General features: G+C 39.4%; 1 protein-coding gene across 3 annotated transcripts in view; it reads right to left on the bottom strand.

Moving 5' to 3' along the window:
- ST8SIA5 (ST8 alpha-N-acetyl-neuraminide alpha-2,8-sialyltransferase 5) overlaps positions 1 to 16,092 on the bottom strand; it is a 74,521-nt gene that overhangs the window by 24,592 nt on the left and 33,837 nt on the right. For 2 of the 3 annotated variants that reach the window (XM_085322159.1, XM_085322158.1), the window contains exon 3: positions 5,722 to 5,829. The exons of the other annotated variant lie outside the window; for it this stretch is intronic. In XM_085322159.1, the coding sequence (XP_085178285.1) occupies positions 5,722 to 5,829 (108 nt within the window). The remainder of the gene's footprint in view (positions 1 to 5,721; positions 5,830 to 16,092) is intronic. 3 annotated transcript variants of the gene reach the window in all.

The raw sequence follows: 16,092 nt of genomic DNA, 5'->3' as shown, positions 1-16,092 counted from the left end.
ATCTTTTACCAAGAACAGCTTTAATGCTAGTAGGTCTCGACAATTAATTTGGATTTAAAATTTGGTGTTCAGGAAATACTAACAATTGTTGTACAGCTGTGTATATAGTTGTGAATCCTCAGTAAAGATAAGTGGTAACATTAATAATAATCAAGAACAATTGTAACAGTGGCAAGTGAATAAATGTGTTTGGAAACAGCCAGAATTTGCAGAAATCAGAACTAAACATAGAGCTCCAACTGATCACAAACTTTCAGTATGTGGTTGTAGCTAAGAATGAAATGTGGCACTAAAAGAATGAAAATATTAAGCATGAGAAAATGGTGATACAGTTTTCAATATATTATATGGTAAGAGCCCTTCTGAATTACTGCATCCAGCTCTTAATCTGAAAATATGGTGACTGAGTATATATTACACCAGAAAGCAATTCTTAGTAGCGGGGAGCTTTTCAATAAAGCAGAGCAAGGAAAAGCAATATCCGGTGCCTAGAAGCTGAAGATAGAAATAGCATCTTTAGTTCCAGCCTGGTTTTCTTTCTAGAAGAACCAGAGTAATCAAGCAGAAGCCAGGAGCTTGAACATGGTTCATGCTTCCCATGAGATTTGCCTAGATGAGGTTAAGATTTATTAATTCATTAATCTCCTGATCTTCCACCTAGGATATTCTGAAATGTTTGGCTATATTTGTTTCTCCACATTGTCAAGGGTTTTTCTGCTTTTTGGTAAGAGATGGCATCAGGGATGTCTAGACACCAAAGCAAAGCTGTTTCCCAACATTCCCTGCAATTTTCCAAATTAAAGATTTTTATGTAAAACAACAAAAAATGCTTCCAAGGGCTAGATCTAAATTCATATGTTTGATCACCTACAGTAGAGGAGCGGCTTTTATATTTCTATCCTTTAAAGGTGGTTCATTGATAGCTCTACATCCCTCCCAAGTAACTCAAGAAAAAAACATGAATCCATCTGTTAAAGCTCAGAGATGTCCTTATTCTTGAGTTCTTATTTTGATCTAGTTATGACTTCACACACAATTTACGCATCCGTACAGCTAAGATGATAGCCATGATGCCCTAAGGATATTTTTTCATCTGCACTGTGAAAGCTTCTGGCAAATTGGCACTTGCTGCTTGCTGCCATTCTGATTTTGATCTCCTGTCCTCACATCTCAATACGTGGATCATTTGGGACTGTTCAGCTCAGCTGCCCGGTAAGCTTACCACAATCATGAGCAGTGAGAATTGACCAAACATGCACTCCTGCCAATGCAGAATTGTTCCCTCCTCATCTGTCTGCTTCTTCGGGACCAAAGTCTCTCCAAAATTTAAATCCAATATACTATCCAATACACCTCTACTCCAACAGCAGGAGTTAAAGCAGAAACAGCTCTAGTGACAGAGCAAGGATCAGGCCACCTCCTACAGTTTGTTCACTGGGAAAGGCACGTCTTGCAGACCACACTACTGAGCAAAGAAACACCACAGCCCCCTGTGCTTTCTGGGTCATCTCTCACACACACTGCCATACATCTTCCTTTAGAGGTTTTCCCACTGCACAATGTGTCGTCCTCAGAATGATTGTTGGACGGTATATTAAATAAAAATTTTGGAGACACTTTGGTCTTTCTTTTCTTTTATGGTCACTGTATCAAAATAACATCAGCTCCTGACATACAGCAGTAGGGTATGCTGCAGGGAGTCCTATTTTACTAATGTCATTTTAGAACGCCTCTATTTTTAATATACTACTGTTTGGTTATTTTAATCAAGTCCATTCCCATCACTCTGACTGAAATAAGCCTCTGATCTTGTTATCCATATGACCACCTGGGAGGCATAACAAAACACATGACAACACTTACACATCAGTAACATCTGAACAACACGTTTTTTCATTGCAAGCAATGGCTTTTCTCTTTTTTCTCAATTGGTTCTCAAGATTTTAGCATCTTTGTATTAGGAATTCAGCACTGTAAGTTGAGGAACATCTTTAGTTACTATCCTGGACAATGAGTTCTGAGGGCTCAAACCCTTACGTACACTCTTGGAAAAAGTATAAAACATGAATCCAGTTGATTAGATATTCTATTTTGTTGCCACTGGGGACAGAGCTCCAGTTTTGTCATATTGAAGAACTGAATGTACAAATTAACAGGCCAATAAGTATAAAGCTCATTTCTTTGCTCATCTATCTAAAGGTCTTGTGGTCTCACAAGATCTTCACCTCAAGTGAACCAAAGATGGCTGAGAACATGATAACCCAACCAATACAGATGATCACACCATTAAGATTTCTTCTTGGCATATAATCCCAGTAAACTGCAAAACATATTAAAAGGACAACAGAGGATAAAAAATCAGAGGTCTAGGAAACAACCTCATATTTTAATTTGGATAACCAGCACCACAAAGACCTTTTTCACTTAATCCCCTGCAAGGATGCTCTAAGATTTCTAAGACTTCACACAAGATACAGAGCAAAGAAAGCTCTGTAGTATAAAGCTGAGTAGCCATGGAAAGCAATGGCTGATACACAAGCAGCAAAAATAACCCAGCATTAGATGAAGAACAACCAGCTGAAACTGCATCTCAGCAACATTACACTGTTTCTGATGGAGGAAAGCAGCATTTCAAAGTGTCCACAGCCACCACCTAGCCCTTCTTCAGTTTAAAGCATATATCCACAGTCAGACAGGTCACCCAATATCTTTTGGGTGTGGTTGAATGTTTCTTTAAGTACATTTTTATTGACTGCAAATACTCCAAGTTCAGCACTTCTTATAAGACCTGTGTTAACACAATATACATGGAAATGAAGCTTTTGGTGCCCCAAAAGCTCCCACAAGTTTAGAGCACTGCGGAACATCTCCCCCCATTAGTTGCTGCAAACAACCTTCACATACCATCCAACTTCACAGTTCTACCAAACACTGAGCCAAACTTATGATAGCTATTTTTATCTCTATGGACTGGTCCTATGAGTCTAAAGAACTGGCTAATTCACTGGGATGAAAACCCTTGGTTAGCCTGCTTTCTCTGGCACAGGGGAGATGTCTGCTATTAGAGCAAGACTCATTGTCTGAATTTGTGCAATGAACTCCCTGGGCAGTAAAAAAATCCCAACTGCAAACTGTGCTTCAACTTTGTACTTTAGTTAAGGTCTGAATCAGTTCCTACTGATATCAATGGGAAAGTCTTCATTCACTTTAACAGATGCTGAATCATGCATAGGTGTTAATGTAGTCATCTCTTGAGTCTTCAGCTGCAGAAGACTTCTGTATTAGTACACAAATAACATGAAGCTCTTCACTTAATGTGCTATTTGATCCTCTCTGTGCAAAGTTTAATCTTCACTGTTCATTGGTTTTTATATGGCCGCTATTCTTGTGAAGTCTGACTGTCTTAAAATTTCTAATGCATTTATTCACTCAGTATGCCTTTTATTTAGAAGTACTAAATTTTCATGTAATTAGTCACTCTGATCTTACAGAATGAGATGTCAGGGTCTCAACAGCATATGTTAAGTTATATATAGTTAAAAGAGAAACAGTTGTTATAGAATTTACATAGGCAAATAGTATATTTGTATAACTAAACATGTTCCTGTACACCTGTAAACATATAAATGGCATAAAGTAATGAAATGCTTACAATTCAGTGCTAAATTATATATCTACACATAATTTAAAAAAGTCTAAAAATATCTATTTCAATATCTTTAAATACCAAACCCTTTACATGGAAGTAATAACATGATAAACTGCAGAGCCATGCAGTAAAAGGTATTTAGTGTGCTTATGCTGACATATATTTAGTTTTGTGCTCTTTAGACACGTCTCTGGAGACCTGTAAATATAAACAATAAATTAGGTCAGTAAAATTTAGTCTGCACATTTTTCATTTGGTGGAAAAAATTATTCATTAGGGGAAGGCTTGTTTTCAACTGGTATCAACAGTTTGGAGTTGGATGTTAGATTAAGACTCTCAGGAGATGTCTAGCGATAGCACAGTAAGAAAGGTGATCAAAGGTGAACAGTAAACACAGTTTATGGCATTTGCAGTTATTCACCACACAGTCTCAGCACCACATTGATATAGTTCTTTCCTATTTTCCTGTATTCTCAGCTTACAGACATAATACAGTATGCAAATAATAATATCTATAACACACTTACATGTGTTACATGTAATATATGTTCCAGACAGAATTATCCCTAACCCCAAATCCCTTTCAGCCTCCACAGTCATTAACATGACACTAATTCTGAGATTTGCATCTTTATATTAATAATATCATCTTTGAAATTTATACTTGAATTATGTAGTTAGAGCTTAACTTGTATAAAAAGCACTTGTACCTGAACCTCTTTGAAGGGGTTAAAATAGGTTGAGAATAGTACCGTAGTTCAGGGTATCGTAACTAGTACCTCCCAGCCAAGGGTTTTGTCTCCTCGACTGCACTGAACGACAGTTCAATTGYCTCTATCAAGGGTGCCTAGAAGGAGGAATCTGTATTTATTAATTCTCATATCTCAGCAAGACAATCTCTCTTTTTTTTTGTCATGTTCAGTTTTCTGATATGCCAAGTGCCCAGACCGAAGTCTTTGAATATGTAGACTATAGATGCATACACAAATGAGGCAACAAAAGTAGTGATGGATGGATAGATAGAATCATTTTTCCCTTGCTCTAGGCTAAAACAGCAACTAAGCTAGTTCTTGTCATAAAGCTTCCTTGACTAGTTAAACCTATTGAGTGGCAGGTAGCAGTGATACAGGATTGCATTACAGCAAAGAGCTGTAACAGGAATTGCAGCACTGCTGTGGTTCAGTGAGACTATGGTTTTTGGCAGGCCAGACTCTATACTTCTGCTTGCTTTTGAATGCTATCTGCACCACAGCTGTAGTGGTGAGCGGTTACCAAAATACACTGTGATGTATGTCACTAATAAAAATATAATTTATCCACAGAGAGCTATACTTATGAATAGGTAATAAATGTCAGGGTTTTTTTCTTATAATTATTTTATTTTTTCTTTGAATTACTGATTTCTAAGATTTCCCTGGCATTTATTGAACTTGACTATACATCACTCAGGATCTCTAAATTCAATTATTAGGGACTGTGAGTGCTATACATTGATAGGTACTTTCTTAACCATCCACAGCAAGATTCCCTCTTAAGTTGTTCTGCACTAAGGTTTCTTTGCTCTTCAGGGCAAACATGCTGGAGTGTGCGCTATGCCAAAGCTGCTAATTAGACAGTCTTCTTCTCAGCAGGAAAGTTTTCTAAAACTGAAGTTCCAGGAAGACACCCCAAATATGAGCCCCATGTTTGTAACCATAGGCTATTTGTGCCAATAGCCTATGACATCCACGGAGCTCTTTAGGAATACTGCAGCTTACCCAGCTGACCACAGCCACAGCCAGTTTCCTGACTATACACATGGAGTTTCCTGAGCCTTCAGATACTTGTCAGTCAGATGAGTCTTACTACAAATCAGTAAGTACAAAAAGTACAACAGCACATCAGTGCTTCTTATAGCATTTTCAGAATAGTATAAATAAGCGAAGTATTCTGGTCTTATCTCACTGAACATTTTTCCCATACTAAGCATTGGAATGATTTCAAGTGAAACTATGTCTTTTTAGAATATATATTGTATCATAAAGACAGCCAAGAGCCAGACTCTCTGTAGTCATTCCCTTGGGGGTTGATACCTGGTGCCTGTGCCACTGCCACTCTTCACTGCTCCGTCATCGGTGAAATTAATGGCGCCGGTCCAATTTGCCAATTCCTCTCCATTCTGCCAGCTAAACTGCAGCCCTCTAGCAAGAAAATGAGGCAGTTGATATTTGATATCATTCATTAGGTTAACTCTTTCAGCATGAGATCTTATGTCCTTTTTCTTAACACAGTGGATATGACACATTCATCAAAAATATAAAAAGATATCAAGAACCACAGGTCTTACTACTGTAAAAATTAATTTTCGTTCCTCATAGCCCAAGTCCATCTGCAAGTCTGTGCAAACAGCATCAGCCTCCCCATCCAAATTATAAAGCCACTAATGACATGTAATCATTAGCAACACACATATGCATGGCACAAGGTGGAAAATTCATCCCCAGAGACATGAACACAAAAAGCTGGACACAGTATGGAAAACTGCAGTAGATCCACTGGGCCAAAGATGCAAACTCCAAACTTCAATTTTACAACTACAATTGTTATTAAAGGTGGTGGAGACTGAGTCTTTCCTCTAATTTTTTGGCCATGAGAGCAAAAGACTTATCATTATTTGTGATACTTGACAACTTGTCCAAGTCACACGATACTAATTTTTTTCCCTCTTTGGGAAGATGATATTTTTTTTAAGCAAATGCATATCACAATCATCACTTCTCCTTGTTTTCCAAACTTTCACAAATCCATTGAAAGTTCTGTGAGGCCTGCAGTCTTCTGGAAACTACCAACTACAGTTAGGTAGGAATCTTACATATATTTAAAAAAGCTGGCTCTGAAATGTTTGATATAAGAGCCAAATCCTTCCTTTAGCTCAGAAGTCAAAGAAAAAGAATTTTGCAGATTGTTATTTTTAATCTTCTCCACTTTAACCCAATTTCATGATTTTAGAAGCCTGGCAGCTGAGTTGTGAACATTTGGTGCTGCCAATGCTGAAAGTTAACGCTCTGGCTGGGCTGTGCAGGAAAAGCCAGGAAGCGATTCGCCAGCCCACTCTGCCTGCAGCGAAGGGCACCCAGGTCTTGGCTAGATTTCTTGGTCAACAGCTGATTACAAGGACTGGAGCATCTCTCAGACCATCTCCTACCTCTAATTGAATTGGCAGCAGTTACCTGCACAGGAAATTAAGTAGCAAAGACCTGTGGCATTAAATAGGGCCTCTGCTTCCTGCAGCAAAAAAGGAGAGTAGCTCTAAATGGCTCCAAAAACATATGGTGGGAGCTTATTTGTACTGTATTGCAGAAATGTGTGCACGTACTATTTCCTTGCTGCCACAGTCATTTTAACACATTTGTAAATCCCAGTTGGCCTGGGGATTTACATCACCTTGTCTAACTTTAGGTATCTGCAATGCAGGCATGTCCACCCAAGCTACTTGTCTTGGTTCTTAAAAATCAATAGAGAGTGGCTCAATGCAGTCACTGCAGCTTAGGGAAAGATGCACCTGATGGAAGGCTGGCCTCTACCATATGAGGAACTCCTAAATTCTCCTGACCATACTGACCAGGCCTCCATCAGCAGTACAGGGAGCCCAGAGTGGTCTGTGGTGTAGGTACATGTTAGACAGAGGCATCCCACCACCTAGGTGAAGTGCAATGCATGTGACCACAAATGTCCTTTTCCCTCCTGAAAACTATGCATTTTGAAAGAGTTTCTGAAGATTGCTCTTCTTCTATGTTGTGTGCCTTTTAATCTTTTTTTTTTTTTTTTTTTTTTTTTAATTGAAAACAGACTTTGGGGGGAAAGCATTTTACAGGCTGAAGGAATTCTGAAAGCGTGAGTCTTTTAAATACTCAAATAATGAACTAGCCTCTGAAACACTTCCTTGCCTGCTAAGCTGCTACTACCCACCTCAAAAGCTGGGAGAAAAGCACTATGAAATGTTTAAAAAGCTTCCCCTGAGCACTTTAAATGCATTTTCATTTCTTGCACTTTCCCTAACTTTCAATTTTCACTTTTTCAAAAATATGTTTTAAGTATAAAAATGGGAATATTTCAAATATAAAAGTTAATTTTTTGCTCATAGAAGATCCATTCTGACTCCCTCCTGGTTAAACATATGAATGCAATTCCCCTGCTTTCCCAAAGATCAGATACAGAACAAGTGGAAGAGACCATACTGATTACTATAAGCAGAATAAGATGATATCACACGCTTATAGCTTGCCTTTAGCTTAGAAAGATCTACCTTGGTGATCAGCTTGGAGGAGGATCAGATCGAACAAAAAAATTTAACATGCAAAGACCTCTCTTCAGCCTCTCCTGAGATTTAAATTATCATCTGGAAGGATCCTTCTCCTTCTACTGACTATAAGAGTTATAAGCTATGGCAGGGAGCCCCCTGCCCTCCACTTGCCTCTGACTATTTTTGTCAGCTGAGGTCATCCAAGGTGACTACCTCTGAGTAGAAAATCAGTGTGAAGAAATAAGGGAAAATTCTCACTTTAATGAAGACATCTCCACTTTTAGCCTTGTTGAAATAAACACTCATGGTTCTCTCCTATGTACTACACGATCCTGACACATTTTTTGCTGCTCTTTATGACTCTGATGGGAAAGTGCTTCATTTCAATATATACATCCTTGTAAAAGGAATCCAAAGGTATGCCCTGAAAAATATGTTTTAACAGCTAAAGGCGGCAGTGAATGATACATGAGAAAAAATAGAACTATTTTAGTAGTAAAAACAACTATTTTAGTACTATTTTAGTAGAAAAACAAATTTGATTTGAACTTTTTAATTGTATTTAAATGAGCAATTTTGGGTTTGCATATCTGTTTGCAAATTGAAACAGTTAGCAGTCATCTAGATATATAGCTGATATTGGTGTGTCCTTCTGAGTTGAACTCTCATAAAATACAGCCAGCATTCTGGCAGATGAAATGAAGAATTAAAACATGCAGCAAGGTTCCTTCCCCTTGTACATCTCTACTCCACAAGTAACAGCAGGGAGTAAAGCTAAGCAAATGCTCAAAGGCGAGGGGAGAATCTGTTCATAAAGCAAAAGAAATGATACAATCACTCTTTAATGCCCTTCTCTCCTTGAGCCTTCTTTGGGAACACACTGTGCTGCAGCTGAGGAACCCAGTTTAAAGGAGGACACGTGCATTTTGGGTAAGATCCAACAGGAGATCAGGAAGACTAATGCTGAGGAATGGTAGATATGTCTGACAAGGAACAGCTTAAAATACTTAGCTTTGAAATGGCAGAAAGGGAGAGCTAACTAAGGTACAAAAATATCTAATGAGGGCAAAGGGTTTGGGTATGAACTTTCTCCCCCTACATGGTAAGGACAAATCACAAGGTTGCTGGCTGAGCTTAGAGTCGGAGGCATCTGATTCTGTACCGAGCAGAGAGAGGTGGCTCTCTGCGGTGTTCTCCTTCTGACAAACAGGAACTCGAGAGTTTAACACCACGTGGACTTAGAGCACAAAGCACATCACAGAAGAAACGTTACACTACTCGTAGGATGGTGTGTCTCACTAAGAGTCTGCAAGCCTGGGCCCAAGCTGCTGTACTGCATTTTCTGGAGTAATGGCACAAAAAAAATTATTCCTCCTGTTAAGAACAACTCCTATAAATAATGGGTTGTAGCGTTAGGACTGAGTAGAAACAAAGGATAAGTCATCTGAAAACACTGACCTGAATTAATTCTGTTCCTAACAAGATTGCTGAGAGTTTTACCATTGATTTTAGCCAGCCTTGAATTAGGAGATTTCAAGTTAAAAAATACAGAATTTGCTCATCCTCTCAGTTAGGAGGGAGACCTTGCAACTGTAAGTGTTCATAAATGCTGTCGGCCCAAGCTGTAAACAGCCTGAGAAAATAGACTGGAGATGTGAACTGCTCCACCAGTATATTTCTTTGGAATGTTACGGAAGCATGTTCACTCTCAGCACTATATTACATTTTAATAGGCAGTCAAAGAAGAGGTAAATTAAACTTCTGTGAATAAGAACTGCAATAGGAAAGCATACGCAGAATGGAAATATGGAAAAAGAAGAGAGAAAGAAGCAGGAAAAAAGAAGAGGGTAAAAAAAGTTAAAAGAAGGGGCGAAAAACAAGAACTGGAAGTAGACATACTGGTCTTTATGTAATTTGGAGAGTTCATGTCAAATAATTGGGGGGAAAAAAAAGAAAAAAGCTTGGGATCATTACCAATGACTCCTGCTGGTTCCCCAATGCACGATGCTGCTCATGATAAGGCAAGTCTTTAAAAAAGATGCAATAACCAGAAACACTCTTATTTCAGAGATGTTTTGTTTTGCCCACTGACTTTGAGCAAATTTCTCATCAGGAGAGTTCTGCTGTGGGTAAAGAAGTATTTATATACTGGTTTATAGACATCATTAGTGATAGGACTTACCCCTAACAAATTTGACTATAAACATCCTTGTACTAGCAAACTTCCTAAGTTGGATAAAGCAATAAAGACACAGAGTTTCAGGTAAATATCAAAGCAGTATTTTGATCCTAACCGGTAGCTCTAAATGTTGAATCACTGTGTGGTCAAATAAACACTGGCATAATATGAGAACAGCATGAGGGGGTGAAAAAGAACCAGAAAATTAATGAAGCAGCCATAATTCTGAAGAGTTTGTCAAGACTGGCAGTTGAGAAGTAGCAGGAATCAAAGCAAAAAGCCTATTGCCATAATCCAAACAAGAAACAACTCCTGCCCGAGCAGGGGTTTTAATAGCAGAGAATGTCAAACAGCTGGGGGGAGAGGGTTGAACTATCAAACAGACAAGAAGGAACAAGTGGAGAGATTGCAGCAAGCAGCTCAGGAGCCATGCTGCAGCCTTCTCACAGAGATCTCACCTCAGGGGTGCCTCATTGCCCTTCTGAAAACTCAGCTCAAACAAGAAGGCAAGGCTCTTACACGAGAGGTATTCTACAGCCGGTAAACGGAGAAGACCCAAAGACTTTATGCACTTGCTGGCATCTTGCCTGGGCTCTAACCAGACAGCACGSCATGATCATGCATGCTGCAGATTTTTTCAGGGAAGGCCTTCATGCTTTCGAAGCATAAGAGCAGACTGGGGCAAGTGGCTGAATAGTGCAGTGATCAGCACCTATGTGTAACAAGGACTGAACAGCCACCAGGGCATCACACGGATGTCATGAGAAGGCATGGAAGAGAACTTTCCTCTCCTATGCCAGGCTGGTCCCCCAAACTGCCAGCTCATCATATTTTATCCCAGCCAGCAGGCTATTTCCACTCATCTTTCAAGGTTTACAGCCACCACCACCTCCATCCTGCATCTATCAGAGAGAGGCTGAATAAACCCAAAAGCAAGTAGAAGTGGACAAAAAACAATGTCATTTTGTATCTGTGAAGCGACGTCAAAATCTAACTCATTTTGCTGATCCCACAGCTGGTCAGGCAAAGAGGAAGCAGAGGGTAAAAGGAGAATGAGAATGCCTCCAAGAGCAAGACAAATAGCTATGTTTGCCTTCTGAACTCCATCTCCTATTTGTCTTCACTTTCTCTGCACTTTCTTTTTCTAATTCTCACATTTCTTCCCTATGTGGCTAGCCTCTGTCCCCAGAAGAGAGGCCAGCAGGAAAAGATGACAACAAGCCCAGCTTTTTTCAGTCTGAATAAAGTATCTACATTAATTACATATACACTGTTAATAGTTTTATAATCACATTTCTACAGGCCCAGACATGGTACTGTGCGCTGTTAAATGCTACCTGAACACAGAAGCCATAAGCCACCCCTGCTCTGGAGAGCAGCCAGCCTAGGCCATGCATAGACTTCCTGAACTCAATGGAAAATTACTTACTTCCACTGTTCCTCTGTTTCCTCCTTTCGTAATTCTTGTGCCCTTGAGAGTAAGAACTAAAGACTTGCATGTTAATGTTCATGAAATGGAAAGTCCCTAGACTCGTAACAGTCTCTAGCCTATAGTCCCTAGACTGTAACAGGGATGCCACAGAGGTATAAGAAAGTCATATAGTTAATCTTGTTGAAGATCCAATTCCTTCTTCCTGCAAAATAAGGAGAACATGACTCATTGTGTCCACAGGGTGTATGGACATAAAACAGTAGTATGCATGAATGATCTGCAAAGGCGAGCCACTGAAAACACTGAAGTGGACCAGAGACCACAAGGAGACCGGATAAGAAAGGGGAATAATGTCAGGAATCTGCAGTGCGACAGGCTGATGCACAAGTGAAGACATGGACTGGAGTTGATGGAGATAACAGCAAGTGGAGTTTGAGAGAAAACTGAGGATTCTGATGTGTTCACTGAAGAAATATTAAGTTTATTTATACTGCACTTGAAAGGTTTTCAAAGGGGCTTGAAAATGTTTTAATTCCTAGATGCAATGGGGTAAAGCATCCACTAAGTAGCACTGAGATCAATCCAGAACCATCAAACCAGAACCCAGCAGAGTCAAGGCAGACTGGCGTCTGTGTCCGAAACATCCCCTTTGCTGACAAAAAGGCTACACTCAGTAACTCAAGACAGTCAAGTTAGATGACAAGCAAGAGACACTTGCTTATTTTAATAGTTTATTATCACTTTGAAAGCTCCAATTCATTTTTAAATAAATATTCAAGGCCCAGTAATCTAGAAAGACACAATATGGATGAAAGAAATGCTATCTGTCTGTAACAAGTCCAGGTCCAGATTCACCTGGGCTTAATGGCAATATAAAAGTGTGTGAATTGGCCTCTTTCAGTGGAGAATCCATGGGCATAATCCTGCTGCACACAGCATGAAGAAAGAGACTAAACATTTCTGGGACCAACTCACGTACTTGAGCAGGACGTTCTCATACGTAAGCAAGTACACCCACACATGTTTTTATGTGAGTCAGTCATAAAACTCATGCTTCCATTTAACGGAAGCAGATTTGAGTCTGATCCACCCAGTTTAGAAATATACTTATTTCTCCAGTAAAATAAGTAAAATGTCAAGTTTAGTCTGGATACATACATATGACTATTTCTGCTTCCTGCATTAATAGAGACCAATCAGATATGAAATGTTTGTCTCAGAGATCTATGACTGTGATGTCTGTAGCTGCACAGGTGGCCTAATGGCCTTGCAAGTTGGGTAACTGATGAGCTGATTCTTTGTTATCTTATGGGGAGAAGAAAATGTATGAAATCATGAGGGGGAGCAGGACTGGTATATTCACAATGAAAGGAAGAAATCAAACATTATGGGTCCCATGGGAAGCGAAATATGGATGGAGAATACTGGAAATGGGCACATCTGGTTCATCACACATTGGATTAAACAGTATTACACCAGGGACAAGCTTGGCCCTACGTGTTAGAAAGAAATAGAGCTAATAAAGTAGTGGAGGAGTATGTTTTGATTAGCACATAGTGCAAAATTGGAAACATAGGTGGGAAGCTTCTGGATTATAACCACTATTATATAGAAAAAAGGTTTTCTTTCATGTAGCACATTTTACATTTGGGATAAACCTTGTATCCAATATTCATATGCATATTCTGAAAAAAAACTTATCTAAAATCACTTGCCAAGAAAGGTAAAATAGACCCAATATTAACATTAACTAGTCTGCTTATAATGGAAGAAGCGTTGACCAGGGCACCAACAACATCAAAGACTATCTTTCAAAACAATACAGTCTTTCCGTTTCTGATCTGTGGGTGGAAGATAAACATCTGAAGAGTAATAGCTAATCAGCTTGGATTCATTTTGTAATAATTATTAGTAATTAAAATATTATTTGTAATAAGTAGAGGAAACACAAAACCCACAACAGAATGAGCTGACAGTGAGAAAGATTGTGAACTTTTCTAGAAGGCCAACCAAGCCCCAAGCACACTGAGAGTCACAGGATATCCCAAATATTTTAATATATCAGCAAATTCTGTCAATATTTGAGATGATAGGTCAATGCAAAGATACCTGACCCAGCTTCAGTACCATAAGCAATCTTTACCACATCATTAGAGATCTGACTGAACCAATTGTTTCACATCTCATGTTTCCAAAGCTAATATATTTAGAAATGGATCAAGCATCCCTACACTGCACTATATTCTGCAGTGTAAACGTATCCAAGGAGCCCCAATTGCACACAGGATCTGTACTGAGGAAGATGAGCAAAATACCATTTAGAGTCAATGTGTCTATACTCAGTATTAGCCACAGGAGTGGGCAAATTCCCTCTCTCCACGCATAGAAGTAGAAGGCAGGATCTCATCCTACCATGTGCATGCCCTCCAAACAGTTGACTTGACAAGATTTTCAGCTGGGACTGTGAGAATTGTAGCCTTGACTATATTTGTTCTTATGGAAAGTAATGAAACCTTTTTAAGGTTTTCAGCATGAGGACTAAAGCATAAAACAAAACAGAGGGGATGGAAGGACAGTGACTCTTTGCAGGGCCAATGAAAAAGCAGAATGGATGAAAGCAACTGAGGGCAAGGACACCTTAAAGAAATGGGAGGTTTACTCCACAGTTTGCCTGAGGGAGAGCTGGACTGCTGAGCAATGAATACACTTGAATTAAAAAATAAGAAATGAAAAAGCAAGCAAGGGTAAGAATGAGGCAAAATGGAAGTAGGAAAATGCAAAGCTTTGCACAGCAATTAGGTCTGAACAGAATTCAGAGAGTAAGAACCATCAGGAAACTCAAATCAGGTCAAGAACAAAAAACTGAACTACCAGGACATCTGCAAGAGGAGCCATGGAGGCAAGCACTCACAGTTAGAGCCGTGGGGGATGCAGGTGTAGCAGAACTCAAAATCTCAGGGTCCAGACAGCAGAGAAATACAAAGAACGGAGCTGCGTATCAACGCATTCCACTGAACCCTTCAGAAGGGTTAGATCCCCAGGAAAAGCATACTGAAAAGCCAGTACGCTGAAGAAGGAGCCAGCTGAGACCGTAAGCAGAAAATGATGAGAAAGGTGACTTTTAATTCACACTCCTCTCAAAGAATTAGGATTCTTCCTTACTGAGACACCTACTTATGTTTATTTATGAGCCTTCTCCTCCTGCACTTGAATTCATAAAATGCCATACTCAGGGAAGGGCCTTGAGAAGAACAGAACAGCAACAAGTGAGCACCATGGATTAGACAGGACTTATAGATTTGACTTTCCACAAATGTAGGCAGCACTGAATTTCATACCTGCTCACATACACAGAAGGCAAGCATCTAAATTTTTTGAAATAAGATGAAAAAATAGACAGCAGGTTATAACATGCTTTTGAAAGAAATATCACAGGTTTTAAACCAGTTTGGATGGAAGGGGTGTGATTTACTTATTCTGAATGATGGATATTGGCAGAATTTGACCATTACATTTTCATACAAAAGCAACATATCTGTGTAAATTACAGAAAGCAGAGTTATCCCAGTTATTAAGCAAATCATTAAAAAAGATCTATTTGAGTGGACAAAAGTAGGCCTAGATCCCCATACAGCAGAGGAACAAAAGCAAGGTGCTACTGGCTATTCTATGGATCAGAATTAGGATTTAATTGACCCTCTATTAATCAGTAAGTGTGATGAACACCTTTTAGCTGGTTAACAGGACCCATACAACCAGCCCCTCAGGGGCAAGAAGCTTCTGCAGAGCTACTGCAGATCATCACAATTCAAACCCTATGCAAACTAATGTTTCCATGCTGGATGTGCTTATGGGGAACTGGACTACGGACTGCTATGTAACGACAATCGCAGCAAAAGGGACAAGCGTCTGTAGGTCACTCCGTACCAACGCATATCCCCCGTCTGAGATCAGGAAGCACCTGTAACACACTAGGAAATTGCACAGACCTCAAGCTAATGCAATTTGCACGCATTTAAAAATTGAATAAATGAAAAAGGAAAATTTTGTTATTTTAGATTATTGTATATTAGGGAATGGACAAGGACTAGCAATTCACAGAGAAGATCTGCAAGGATTTTTGTCATTTTAGCAGTAGAGGTGCAAGATAATAATGCTAGGAATAAATTCTACAGGGATCAAGGATTGTAACACTGCCTGCCTTCTCCATCTCAGCCACAGAGAACATTGATGCTAAAACTTGTGCCACTTGATGCTTTCCTTTAAAAGCAAACGAAAGTGATGAGTCAGAAAAAACTCCAGGTGACAGATGATAAGATAACGGTTTGGAGACTCTTTTCACAACAAAAGCCTCTATTGCAACCTGTGATAGAGCTGTCAATGTTTGCAAATTTTTGCAGAGCTTTAATTCACAGCTCATGTACTTGTGAGCTCTCTCCTTTTATTTAATCTGGAAAGACAGGAGCATTATGTAAAGCACCCAACAGCAGAAATGAGAAAGAGAATAGGATCAGTAACCGTGAATAACTTTTGAGGCAGCTGAGTGCCCT

This window comes from Rhea americana, unplaced genomic scaffold (genome assembly GCF_003343005.1).
Source record: "Rhea americana isolate MKP2758 unplaced genomic scaffold, rheAme1 scaffold_75, whole genome shotgun sequence".
Classification (NCBI taxonomy): domain Eukaryota; kingdom Metazoa; phylum Chordata; class Aves; order Rheiformes; family Rheidae; genus Rhea; species Rhea americana.
This window is presented reverse-complemented; position numbering and strand designations above follow the sequence as displayed.